The 14,545-nt window shown below is 39.9% G+C and overlaps 1 protein-coding gene across 3 annotated transcripts in view; it reads right to left on the bottom strand.

Moving 5' to 3' along the window:
- Positions 1 to 850: 850 nt before the first annotated feature.
- The window catches only part of styx (serine/threonine/tyrosine interacting protein), a 36,363-nt gene continuing 22,668 nt past the window's right edge, over positions 851 to 14,545 (bottom strand). For 2 of the 3 annotated variants that reach the window (XM_078562603.1, XM_078562605.1), the window contains exons 9-12: positions 9,776 to 9,848; positions 5,546 to 5,627; positions 4,068 to 4,200; positions 851 to 1,454 (exon numbers count right to left, since the gene is read on the bottom strand). In XM_078562603.1, coding sequence (XP_078418729.1) covers positions 4,112 to 4,200; positions 5,546 to 5,627; positions 9,776 to 9,848 — 244 coding nt within the window. In that variant the 3' untranslated portion in view covers positions 851 to 1,454; positions 4,068 to 4,111. The remainder of the gene's footprint in view (positions 1,455 to 4,067; positions 4,201 to 5,545; positions 5,628 to 9,775; positions 9,849 to 14,545) is intronic. The other variant, XM_078562604.1, reaches the window with a different exon arrangement.

The raw sequence follows: 14,545 nt of genomic DNA, 5'->3' as shown, positions 1-14,545 counted from the left end.
TCTCATGACAACTTCCATCCCTATCTTGGTGTCATCAGCAAATTTAGCTACCATACATTCTGTCCCTTCATCTTAATCATTAACGTAGATTGTAAATAGTTGAGGCCCCAGAACTGATCCCTGTGGCCCTCCACTTATTGCAGCTTGGCAACCTGAAAAACCATTTATCCCTACTTTCTTGTTAGCTAACCACAACTATCCCTGCATCATGTGTAGTAACTTTTGATATGACACCTTATCAAATGCCTTCTGGAAATCCAAGTACACCACAGCAACAGGTTGCCCTTTATCCACCTTGCTTGTTACTTCCTCAAAAAACATGATTTCCCAAACACATGTTGACTCTGATCAAATTATGAATTTCTAATTTTCCTGTTATAACCCACGTAATAATGGTTTATCAGTTTCCTTATGGCCAATGTTAGGCTAGGTTAATGTACTTATTCTACCCATTTTTGTACTTGCTGAGAGGGTTGAATAAGGCAATCTCCTATACTGATTTGCAGTAGAGTAGATGAAGCATAATACTTCAACCCAAGATTGTAGATAGATAAGAGATTACATTGGGTGAGGCTAAGGCCTGATCAGATTGAGGAATCAACTATTTGCCTTAAACAATAGTGTTTTATAGCATGGTAAGAAAAAAAGTGCAAAATGCTTGTACCCTTGGAACATATTAAACTGTTTCATAAAATTATCTTAATGAAGTGGTTAGCCGAGAATATGTTGTGAAGTAAGTCTGATGCTCCCCAGTGGTTTGAACACATCCTGCTGATCTACAATCCGCATTTAGTGAAACTGAATAAAATGAGACACTATATCTGGTGATAACTGGATACATAAAATGGAGTTCTTAATTAATCAGAAAAACTTTTTTTATTGAAAGTTTTAATAAATTACATTCAAAGATTAACACTTTGTAACAAATTGCATGTATGGGTCTGACATCAAGCACACAGTGCATTATTTCCCTATCAAACTCACATACAATCAAAATTCAAGTATCAAAAGTGCATCAATGTCTTAGCACATGCATACTTATTAACTGTCAAAACTGCAATTGGTAAAAATGTAAAATAATTAGCATATGAAGACTTGAAAATCCATCAAAAATGTGTTGTGCTGTTCCTGGTCAGAATTAAATCAGTATAATATTTTCATAAGAGATTCTAGTGCTCCAGGTTCTTCTCATATGAAAGGGCAAGTTCTCTGTTCACTTCCTCAGAAGTAGCAAGACAGAATTAAGAAATGGAAAGAAAGTAAACTTTGCCATGTAAGTTTTTAGTATTCATAATCTTAAATATCCAATAACTTCTCATCCTTTTATTCACTTTAATACAGTACAGTAATCATGTCCATAAGTAATGGGGTAGTTACAGGTTACCCATCATGGGCTGCAGCCACCTGCATATTTGAAATATCATCATCATCCTCCAGCATTCTTTTCAAGTTTCCTAAGCAAAACAAAATGTTATTACTAAATCTTTGAAGGGTAATGATAAATGCAGATCACAGAAAAAAACAAAAGTAGTTCTGCATTAAATACTTTAAATATACAATATAAAAACAGAAAATGCTGGAAATACTCAAGTTAGACAGCATCTGTGGAAAGAAATAGAATTAACATTTCTGGACGATTTTGTCAAACTTCTGTTCTTTTTTTCTCCCACCACCACAGATGTTGTCTGACAATCGGGTCAGTATTTCTATTTTTTAAAAATCCTGTCAAACTGAACCTAATGAAGATTGCCATATTTAACTGCAAGTGCTTTAATATGATCCTTAACATTGCAGAGAGAATATGGAGACAGCATCCACCATTTCCCATGGTTCCAGCTATTTGTAACCATTCTTAAGTATGGGTCCTTGTGCTGAAGGTTTTTTTTGTTGAATGGGTACAACTGAAGAGGCTCAACAGAGAAATGGAAAACTCTTCAAACCTGTCTCTTTAGATTTTCAAAAAGCAGTCCATTCTGATGAGGTGGTTAGTGAAAATAGTTGGCTAGCCACTGGTACGTTCTGGTAAGATGGTAAGAGGATGGCAAGGCAAATCTTCCAAGTGTTGAAGTGGTGATCTCTGGAAACCCATCTTAGTTAACACTGTCAGGATGAGTGATATTCTCTCAGCTCCCAAATAATGCCATTCATTAGGGATAAACCTTCAGCATGCATGATCACTGTGATTTGATATGGCAACAAGAGGTGATGGGAATCTTAACTTTTTTCATTCCTACAGTCCAGGTAGGCACCTTTTACAACCAACACAAATGTCTCAAAGATCCATCACTAAGACAAACCAAAAGTGCGATGGAGTACTCTCCACTTATCTGGAGGAGTGCAGTTCTAACACCACAAGAAGCTAGATACCATCCAGACCAATGCAAACCACTTGACTGCTGCCTCATCCATCATCTTAAACATTCACTCACTCCTTCAACTGCTAGCACAATGTGGCTGCAGTGTGTAACATTTACAAGGTGCACTGTAACAAGTTGCTAAGACTTTTGACAGCAACTCCCAAACCTGCAACCTCTACCATCGAGAAGGACAAGGGCAACACACAAATAAAAAGAGCACCATCTTCAAGGTCCCCTCTAAATCACACACCAAGATGACCTGGAATTAGACCGCTTTCCCTGCATCATCATTGGGTCAAAAACCTGGAACTCGCTATCTAACAGCACTATGGCAGTAGCTTCTCCACGCAGACTACTGCAGTTCAAGACGGCAGCTCTCAAAAACCATTTCAGGGACAATTAGGGATGTGCAAAAAGTGCTGCCCTAGCCACCAAAGACCATATCCCATGAAAGAGAGAAAAAGGGGTTAGTACTCGCCAGAATCTACACACAGGAAGAATGGTAGCCCATTTTAGTGTCACATTTTAAGGATAAATTTTCGTATTGCATGTTGGTCAACAACTGGATTATCCCATCTGCCTTCATGTATTGCATGTGGCCTGTGTCTCACCTCTGCAAAAGGTCCAACCTAATGCAAGAGAAACTCAGGAATACTTTGTACATTGAAATATATTATGCTGATAGGCACTAAAGGCAAAAATAACAGCTTTATCCAAAGTGGAAGCCCAGTTGAAATCTCTACAGGCTTTAGTTTGAGAAAATCAATAACAAACAAAAGAATGAGAATTGCTGAAAATTTGAGAATTTACCACATTAATGATTGATTCACAGAAAGGGATAAGATGTACCCACTTAGAAAAGACAACAGGTCATTCGTATCTCCACTGGAGCATTAACTGCATCAATTTACAATGTGGAGAGAGAGAGAATATCAAAAGATTTTCCAGCTTGTAGGGTCATCTATAGAGTCATATATAAAGTGTGCTTAGATTGATGACAGGGAAGAGGGTGTCATAACCAGGTTTTTGATGCAAATAATCTCCTGATTTTTTTTTGTGGCATGTAAAAAATGTTTGCCAGGCTGACAAAGCAGCTTTTTGCCTCCCCCCAGAGGAAGCAACAATTACTTAAAACCATAAGAGAATCTAAGTTTCAGGGGGGCTGACTGGATGAGATCTTAATAGGGTGAAAAATATGAGCATTCCAAGACTACCCTATAAGTAAATAAATCCACTTCATTACAGCATTGTCCACGTACCACAGATGTCTGACTCGGTAGCGTCTTAAAGGAGGGGGGGAAAATCTTACTGGGCTAGAATATCTACAGGGTTCTCCGAATCATCCATTATTTACGCCACTTCTCTGGGATTTCCACTGGTGTCACATTGGGCAACTGGGAGAACCCCCACAGAAATTCCAGGTGATTGAGTCTAAACAAAATGCTTGCAGCCATAACTGACCCCAACTAAATAATCTGACTAGCCCATGCATTATTGTATGATTATAAGGATGGTGGTTACTTGCAGATACTGTCTAGTGTGACATTAAAGCAAGCAATGTCAATACAGCATTGACATTTGCTACCCTCAAATTATGTAAATCTAGAACGTATTCAAGCAAACATTTTACTAATCTTTTGTGTTGAGGTGACCATGTCAGATATACGTGGTCTGCAAAAAACAGCTACTGAGAACTAGGAAATTCCCTACCTAACACCATTGTGGGAACACCATCACCAGAAGGACTGCAGCGGTTAAAGGAGAAGGCCCATCACCTTCTCAGGGCAACTAGGGATGGGTGATAAATGAGGCCTTTCCAATGTCGCCCAAATCCCGAGAACAACTAAAAAAGGAAAAGATTGTGTTGCATTTACACACAGGTCATATATCTTTTACTATCCATAAAACAGAATCTGAGAACAGTTCTAAAAACAGCTCAGTGTTCACACCACTAACAGCAACTGATATACATGGACGCTTCCAACAGAATCAGAGCTACCAGGAAAGTAGTTTACAATGATAAAATTTTGTGGAAGATTTAGCTCAAAGGCTGGGTATGGAATGCCAGGTGTAAATTTCAAGGAGGAAATTAAGCAAGACATGATTTCTATATCCCTTTCATAAAATATGATACAAGAGGTTTTTCACCAAGAAACCGAAAAGGAAACATGGAGTACTGCAGTTGCTGTAAATGAACAATGTTGGCGCTTCATTTCAAAACCGAGCTTAGCAGATGCAGGTTCCACGATGAACTCCAAATTGCTAACAACTTCTACGTTGTATTACATATATAGTTTAATCACAGAAGGCTTCCTGGAAATAGAAGTATTCACGACAGAAAGGGGTCTTTTGGCTATTGAAAGGAAACACGAATGAAAACCAAACAGTAAAATAGAAACCTGTGGACTCTGAATGAAGAATTTAATCTAATAATGGGTTGGCATGGCCCTCCATGAACAGCAAGATGGGACTTGTACTACTTAACATGAGAATATTTGAGAACAAATAAGTTCACAGCCAGAATGAAATGTTTAAAATCATGCTTAATTTTGCTGCAATACTCTGGGAATCAGAGGGTATGTACAGAGGAACATTTGCTCTCAAGTACAGTAAACTGATCGGTCCTTTGCACTCAGGAATATGCTCAAAACTGATTGCTGCTCACTGAAGGAACTTTTTGGTGCTTTAATATGGCACAGAAAAGAAAGATCATCAGCAACATGCCAACAATGTAGTAAGGTGACTAAATTCTCTCCAATTTCTCCATTGTTAGCCTGTTTTTTGCTCTGTGGTACATGGAAAATACTGAAAAGAAGAACTAAGAAGAACTATTCCAGAAAGTTTTGCCATGGTTGCGTGCCCTCCATCCCAGGCTCCTCTCTGATTGGAACTATTGTAACACTGGTCCTTTACATCAAATATGAATAAATAAACTTATTTATTTACTCAAGTTTCAGAACATAATGGCTTTTCTCCAATTACACTCCAGCATCTGCACTCCTAGTAGCTTATTTTCAGGCTCTGACATTCTTGATCAATAACTACAAAACGTCAAAAGGCAGGCAAGGTGTGGTTTGCAGAATATTCCAGAATGCTGTATTAGCCAAACTTAATTAAATATTCACCATTAGCATTACTTAGCCTAAAATGAATCTTAGTAAACATAACCATCTTCAATTGTTACTAACCTTGTGCAGAAACTGATCTGCCCAGCTGTAGCGGTGACATCATTTTTATTGTCAATTTTGCTAAATAAATGGCTTCATACTCCTGTTTATAGAACAATTTTTGTGTTAGCTTTTTTTAAAAAGGATGTTCAAATTTTTAAATAAAGCATTTATCTAGAATAACTTAAAACATCATTCACATATGGTCCAGAAATTGCAGAAAAATAAGAGTGTGAACAACGCAAGATGTTATTAATATGCAAATCAGCCAATAACTTGTGATAAGGAAGAGATACCCTATGAATTGCCAATTTTAAAAAAATTCATTCATGGGGTGGGGGCTTCGCTGGCTGGGCCAGAATTTATTGCCCATCTCTAGTCGTCCTTGAGAAAGTGGTGAGCTGCCTTCTTGAATCACTGCAGTCCATGTGGTGTAGGTGCACTCACAGTGTTGTTAGGAAGGAATTTCCAGGGTTTTGGCCCAGCGACAGTGAAGGAACAGTGATATATTTCCAAGTCAGGATGGTGAGTGACTTGGAGGGGAACTTCCAGGTGGCGGTGTTCCCATCTATCTACTGCCCTTGTCCTTCTAGATGGTAGTGGTCGTGGGTTTGGAAGGTGCTGTCAAAGGAGCCTTGGTGAATTCCTGCAGTGCATCTTTTAGATGGTACACATTGCTGCTACTGTGCTACTGCGGTGGGGGGAGTGAATGTTTGTGGTTGTGGTGCCAATCAAGCTGGCTGCTTTGTCCTGGATGGTGTCAAGTTTCTTGAGTGTTGTGGGAGCTGCACTCATCCAGGCAAGTGGGGAGTATTCCATCACACACCTGAATTGTGCCTTGTAGATAGTGGACAGGCTTTGGGGAGTCAGGAGGTGAGTTACTTGCTGCAGGATTCCTAACCCCTGACCTGCTCTTGTAGCCACAGTATTTATATGGCTAGTCCAGTTCAGTTTCTGGTCAATGGTAACCCCAGGATGTTGATAGTAGGGGATTCAGTGATGGTAATGCCATTGAACGTCAGTGGGTGATGGTCGGATTCTATCTTGTTGGAGATGGTCATTGCCTGACACTTGTGTGGTGCGAATGTTAGTTGCTGCTTGTCAGCCCAAGCCTGGATATTGCCAGGTCTTGCTGCATTTGGACATGGACTGCTTCAGTATTTGAGGAGTCGCGAATGGTGCCGAACATTGTGCAATCATCAGTGAACATGCCCCACTTCTGACCTTATGATGGAAGGAAGGTCATTGATGAAGCAGCTGAAGATGGTTGGGCCAAGGGCACTACCCTGAGGAACTCCTGTAGTGATGTCCTGGAGCTGAGATGACGGACCTCCAACAACAACAACCATTTTCCTTTGTGCTAGGTATGACTCCAACCAGCACAGAGTTTTTCCTGAATCCCATTGACTACAGTTTTGCTAGGGCTCCTTGATGCCACACTCGGTCAAATGCTGCCTTGATATCAAGGGCAGTCACTCTCACCTCACCTTGGGAGTTCAGCTCTTTGGTCCATGTTTGAACCAAGGCTGTAATGAGGTCAGGAGCTGAGTGGCCTGGCAGAACCCAAACTGGGCGTCAGTGAGCAGGTTATTGCCAAGCAAGTGAAACTTGGTAGCACTGTTGACGACTCCTTCCATTACTTTACTGATGATCGAGATTAGATTGATGGGGCGGTGATTGGCCGGGTTGGATTTGTCCTGCTTTTTGTGTACTGCACATACCTGGGCAATTTTCCACATAGCCGGACAGATGCCAGTGTTGTAGCTGTACTGGAACAGCTTGGCTAGGGGCAAAGAAAGTTCTGGAGCACAAGTCTTCAGTACTATTGCTGGAGTATTGTCAGGGGCCATAGCCTTTGCAGTATCCAGTGCCTTCAGCCATTTCTTGATATCACATGAAGTGAATCGAATTGGCTGAAGATTGGCATATGTGATGCCAGGGACCTCCGGGGGAGGCTGAGATGGATCATCCACTCGGCACTTCTGGCTGAAGATTGTTGCAAATGTTTCAGCCTTATCCTTTGCACAGACATGCTGGGCTCCTCCATCATTGAGGATGGGGATATTTGTAGAGCCTCCTCCTCCAGTGAGTTGTTTAATTGTCCACCACCATTCACTACCACAAGTTGCTGGATGAGTTGCTCCACTTTGCCATTCGCTTCACTAAAATGGTAGCTTGCCCTTATTCACCTTGAGTTTTGTGAAATTGCTACACTTGTACACTGCCTATTAAATTTGTCACGGAAAGTTAACTTCCAGAACCAACAGTGCAAGTGCCTACTTAAAGTAACAATTGTTAATGACTGCCCATCAACCTATCTTGCTCAGAAAATGGACAATTAAAAGTATGGCATCTCATTCCTTCAGGTTATGAAGCGTAGTAGGGAGGTTTTTTCAAATGTCTCTGTTCTTTATTGATCCAATTTTCCTTTTTCTATTTTTATTTCTCTTTCTGTACCTTATTTAACATTGAAGCCACTCACTCCAATTTACCTGCCATCTTAGCCCTTCCTCTGTTTATTTCTCCAGCCACTTGTTGGTTGCAGTGGGCGGGCAGGGGTTGGCAGCATCCACGTCCCCAATGTGCTTACAAATGGGCAATTAATTGTTCAAATTGGCAACCCATCGCTGCCTGGCAAATAGCCCTTGCCTATTTCATCAAACATCTTGCTGATTTTGACAGAGGAGGGAACGCAGTCAGCCTGCTGACCTAATACCCTTCTTTCCCACTTTCTTTCCGCTCCCACCTTCAAGATTGCCTCAGTGGGACTGGGAAAGTTGTTTCTATGTAATTTCCCTGAACAAAGGTAAGTAATTTTATAGTCATATTAACAACAATTCTCTATTAAAGTCTTGAATACATTTAAGTGGTAATGTGCATAAAAATAAGAGGTACATCAACATGTGCAAAAAGTATTGGAGAAACTTAAGGGGTTGAAATCCCCAGGACCTGATGATCTATATCCTAAGAGAGATAGCTGTAAAGATAACGAATGCACTGGTTAGGATTTTCCAAAATTCCCTAGATTCCAGAGTGGTCCCAGAAGATTGGAAGTTAGCAAACATAACACCACTATTCAAGGAAGAAGGGAGGGAGGAAACAAGGAACCTCAGATCTGTTAGCCTGACATCAGTCATCAGGAAAATGCTGGAATCTATAATTAAGGAAGTTTTAATATTGCACTTAGAAAAACATAGTATGATAGACAAAGTCAACATGATTTAGGAAGGGAAATTGCGTTTGACAAATTTAGAGTTTTTTGAGGATGTAACCAGTAGGATAGATAAATGGGAACCAGCAAATGTAGATTTCCAAAGACATTTGAGAAGATGCCACACAAAACATTAATATGCAAGATATTAGCCTGGATGGGGACAAAATATTAGAATGCTCGGGGGCAAGATATCAGCATGGGTAGAGGATTGGTTAACAAACAGGAAACAAAGAGCAGGGATAAACAAGGCCAGTTGCCAGGTTGTGGCTACTGGAGTGCCGCAAGGATCAGTGTTGGGGCCTCAGTTATTTACAGCCTATGAAGTGGCTTAGACAAAGAGACCAAGAGTAATGTATTCAAGTTTGCTGATAATACAAAGCTGCAGGAATGTAATCTGTGAGGGCGACAAAGAGACTGCAAAGAAGATACAGACAGGTAATGAGGGGAAAAAAAGGTGGCAGATAGAGTAATGAATTATAATGTGGGAAGTGAGAGGTTATTCACTTTGGTAGAAAGGATAGTAAAGCAGAATATTTTTTAAAAGGCATGAAACAGATACATTTTTGGCCACTCAGAGTCAAGGAATTATGGGTAGCGGGCAGGAAAGTGGAGTTAAGGCAGAAGACTGAATGGCTGGGCAGGCTTAAGGGGCTGTAAAGTCTACTCCCCTTCCTGTTTCTTATGTTCTTAATACAGTCCTTCATTTACAAACAATTTCTCACAGGGCAAGTCTTGATAAGCAACACAAGCAAAACATTGAACAGAGACTAATCTTTAGTTACATCTTGTGGTTACTTGTTACAGTGGAACAGGTCTGCTCTCTTCCAGTTAAGAAAAGCCATGTTTTATGGTTTGCAAGTTGGATATCTTTTAAAAGAAAATAAGGCCTAAACTGCATAAAATAATTTATCACCATTCATTTTAAAGCATATCCACAATGAAACTTTTGTCAAAGCAATTAAAAATACTATATCAATGTTAAAATACTAATTTATGCTGCTACTGTATTGTAATAAATAAAAAGATGAGCCAATTACCTGCAACTGATGGACAAATCCAGCATTTGGATTAATACAGAATCTCCTTTCCTGAACATATGTAAAGGCATCCCTAAAAAGATGAAGGAAAGATATATCCCATTAATATTTTCAAAAATGTATTTTACTTAGTCAAAACACCACCCATTTTATGTTATTTCCCCTTAACCCTGCTTCCTTTCCAAACCATTCCTCAGATAAAAGATTAGACAAGTGAACTGCTCCTTGGTATTGGTGATTTTGTAACTGATCATTAGGAAGTGGATAAGTGATTCACTCAACAACTTTCCTGTTCACCATAGAGAAATACAATGCTTTAGCTTGACAACTGCCACCGATCGCACAGTTTTGAGTGTAGAAAATTGTACACTCAAATCCCTTTTCCTGTAACCTATTTAAAAGTTGTGTTTAATAAAGTTAACAGATTTCTAAAGAAGTGATCCAGTGGACAGAAATGGGAGTCCAACAGATACTGTGCATGTGGATTGCCAGAAAGCGTTAAAATAGGCGTCACCAAAGCCTATTTAAAAAATTCAGACATACTGTATAAGGGAAATTTAGCAGCATGGATAGAAAGTTGGCTGACTGACAGGAAACAGAGTTAGATTAATTTTTCAGACAATTCTAAAGGGGGTGCAGAAGCAGATGGACCTGGGTGTATATGTGAATAAGCCATTTAAAGTGGCAGGATAGACTGAGAGAGCAGTTAAATAAAGCATACAGCATCCTAGGCTTTATTAATAGGGGCCTAGAGTACAAAAGCAAGGAAGTTGTATTAAATTTGTAGAGAACATTGGTTTTCAACTGGCGTGTCAATATGTGTCCAGTTCTGGGTACTACACTTTAGGAAGGATGTGAAGGTGTTAGAGAGAGAGTGCTGAAAAGATTCATGAGAACGTTTCCAGGGATGAGGAACTTCAGTTACGTAGATAGATAAGACAAGTTAGGACTGTTTTCCTTGGAGAGAAGGTTGAGGGGAAATTTGATAGAGGTATTCAAAATCATGAGGGGTCTGGAGAGAGTAAATAGTGAAAAACTATTCCCATTGGTGGAAGGATCAAGAACAAGAGAGAACAGATTTAAGGTAGCTTGCAAAAGAAGCAATGGCGACATGAGGAAAACATTTTCACGCTGCAAGTGGTCAGGATCTGAATGGGCTGTCTGTGAGTGTGGTGGAGGCAGGTTCAATCAAGGCATTCAAGAGGGAATTGGATATTATTTGAAAAGAAGGCCTGTCACTTTCTATGAGGAGAAGACTGGGGAGTGACACTACGTGAACTGCTCCTTCGGAGAGCGAGCACAGACACGATGAACTGAATGATCTCTTCCTGTGCTGTAACCATTCTGTGGAAAAGGGAAAAAAATGTACTCCATTCCAAGGGTCAGTACTGGGGATCTATCTTTCTACCTGCTATATGTAGGTGACTTGGTCTCATTTATAGGGAACAAAATCTCAAAGTTCGTTGATGACATAAAAGGAGGCATGAGGGTTGACAGACAGCAAGGATTATAAAAAGATTTCAGAATGGGCAGATGACAGATGTAATTAATAAGGATATAAGTGTAAGGTAATAAGTTATGAGAGAAAATCTAAGAAAAGGAAAAATAAGGCTGCGAATGAAGAGGCACATTTAGGAGTTAGATTACATAATACCCTGAAAGTGCAGGCATGAATCAATAAGGCCATAAAAACAGCCCACAGGATTTTGTGCTTTATAAATAAGGGTATAGGATACAAGGCTAAAGACATAATGGTGAATCTGATCAAAGCATTTGTTAGTCTACTGAGTACTATGTGCAGATCTAGATACTACATTATATAAAGGGCATTAAAGCCAATTCCACCAGGATAACATCAGGTATGACAAACTATAATTGTGAGGGAAATCTTGAGATACTGTAGCAGAGAAGGTTAAGAAGGGATTTAATGAAGGCTTTTAAAATGAAGGATTTTCATAAGGTGAATAGGGAAAGCCTTCTTTTGTTTGCGGAATTGTGACTATTTAAATCTGTCAGCAAGAAATTGAGGAGTTAGGAGAAATTTCTTTAAACAGAGGAGGCACAGGATTGTTGGAGCATGTAATGCTTTACCATAGGGAATGGTTGAGGTAGAGTCCATCATATCTTTTATGGGGACATTACATACATTCTGAAGAGTGGAAGATGCAGAACAATGGAGAAAAAGAGCAATCTTGAACAGCTCTATCAAAGAACTAGCAGACACAATGGTTAAATAGCCTGTTCCTGTGCTATGAACATCCATGGTTCTTTTACACTACTTGTCTACTATCCCAGTGAAAGTGTTAAGCAGGAAGGTGACTACCAGACTAGCAAACAGGACAGTGAGAGTAGCTCCTATAATTTGTCATCAAATATAATAAACCAGAAATATTTTACTTATTAGCAGATCACATAACCAATCTTCATTACTCTAAGAGTTAGGCCATTGGATCCATATTAGTTCATCCATCCAGAAAGACCCTAAAGTCCCCCATTGCAGTATGCAATTGGTTCTAAAAATGACTGAAAAGGATTTTCACCTCCACTACTCCTTCCAGAATTCCAATCCATGTTACAATCCCCGTCGAGACCGATAACTTTTAAAAAGAAATTTGAATTCCCAGTGACCAATTTAAAGGAATTGCACAACAAGATTTCAAGTTTTAAAACTTACTGTAACACAAACTAAAAGCAACATTGACTAAACACTATTTCAGTAGGCAACTTATATTCTAAACTACAGAAACGATCCATTTAAGATTTAAAGAACTGAAAATCGCGCTCCTCGGTCATACTTTACTCTATCACAGAATCTCAGAATTGTTACAGTGCAGGAGGCCATTTGGCCCATCGTGTCTGCACCGGCTCTCCAAATGAGCATTATGACTTAGTGCCATTCTCCTGCCTTTTTCCTGTACCCTTGTACGTTGTTTCTATTCAAATACATCATCCAATGCCCTTTTTTGAATGCCTCGATTGAACCTGCGTCCACCACACTTCCAGGCAGTGCATTCCAGGCTCGAACCACTCGCTGTGTGAAAGCTTTTTCTCACATTAAATTTGCTTCTTTTGCAAACAACTTTAAATCTGTGCCCTCTCGTTCTTGATCCTTTTATGAACAGGAACAGTTTCTCCTTATCTACTCTATCTAGCCCCCTGATGATTTTGAACTTCTCCAATCTATCTTCATAGCCAAAGTTTCACATCCCTGGAACCATTCTTATAAACCTCTTCTGCACTCTCAAATGTGTTCACATGCTTCCTAAACTGTACACAATACTCCAGCTGAGGTCTAACTAGTGTCTTATATAAATCCAGCATAACCTCCTTGCTCTTGTGCTCTATGTCCCTATTAATAAAGCTCAGAATACTGTATGCTTTATTAATTGCTCTCTCCACCTGTCCTGCCACCTTCAATGATCTATGCACATATACACCCAGGTCCCTCTGCTCCTGCACCCCCTTAAGAATTGTACCCCTTATTTTATATTGTCTCCATGTTCTTCCTATCAAAATGAATCACCTCACACTTCTCCACATTGAACTTCATCTGCCACCCATCTGCCCACTCTACCAATTTTTCTATGTTCTTTTGAAGTTCTATACTGTCCTCCTCACAGTTTACAATGCTTCTAAGTTTTATACTATCCGCAAACTTTGAAATTGTCCCCTGCACACCAAGAGTTGGATCATTAATATATATCAGGAAAAGCAAGGGTCCCAATACCGAACCCTGGGGAACTCTATTACAAACTTTACTCCAGCCCGAAAAATATGCATTGACCATCACTCTCTGTTTCCTATTACTCAGCCAATTTTGTATCCATGTTGCTACTGTCCCTTTTATCCCATACGCTATAACTTTTCTCAGAAGTCTATTGTATGGCACTGTATTGAATGCCTTTTGAAAGTCCATGTACACCAGATCAATAGCATTACCCTCATGAACCCTCTCTGCTACCTCTTCAAAAAACCTCTAGCAAGTTAGTTAAACATGATTTCCCCTTTAGAAATCCATGCTCGCTCTTCCTAATCAACCCACGTTTTTCCATATGACTACTAATTCCATCCCGAATCACTGTTTCTAGAAACTTCCCCACCACTGAAGTTAAACTGACTAGTCTGTAATTGCTGGGCTTATCCTGACAACCTTTTTTGAACAAGGGAGTAATGCTTGCAATTGTCCAGTCTCCTGGCACCTCCCAGAGTCTAGGAAGACTGAAGGATTTTGGCCAGAGCCCCTGCAGTTCCCACTCTCACTTCCTTCAATATCTTTGGATGCATCTCATCAGGTCCCAGTGCCTTGTCAACTTTAAGTTCCAACAATTTATCCAATACTTCCTCCTTATCAGTTCTGAACCCTTTTAGTGACAGAGTTTCCTCCTCTGTCACCATGGCCAGGATAGCATCTACCTCCTTGGTAAAGACAGATGCAAAGTATTCATTTAATACCTCAGCCAAACCCCGTTTCCATGTGTAAATTCCCTTTTAGGTCCCTAATGGGCCCGACTCCTCCTTTTACCACCATTTTACTATTTATGTGCCTATAGAAGACTTTGGGATTCCCCTTTATGTTGGCTGCTAGTCTTTTCTCATAATCCCTCTTCGCTTCTCCAATATGCATGATCACCACCCTTCTGTATTCCCCCTGTTCTCAATTGTATTTTCTATCTGACACCTGTCATAAGCACACTTTTTCTTCTTTATCTTAATTTCTATTGCTTTATTCATCCAGGGTGCTCTGGATTTGTTTACCCTACCTTTCCCTTT

Source organism: Cetorhinus maximus, chromosome 18 (genome assembly GCF_964194155.1).
Source record: "Cetorhinus maximus chromosome 18, sCetMax3.hap1.1, whole genome shotgun sequence".
In the NCBI taxonomy this organism is placed as follows: Eukaryota; Metazoa; Chordata; class Chondrichthyes; order Lamniformes; family Cetorhinidae; genus Cetorhinus; species Cetorhinus maximus.
The sequence above is the reverse complement of the archived record's forward strand: the minus strand, read 5'-3'. Positions and strand labels throughout refer to the sequence as shown.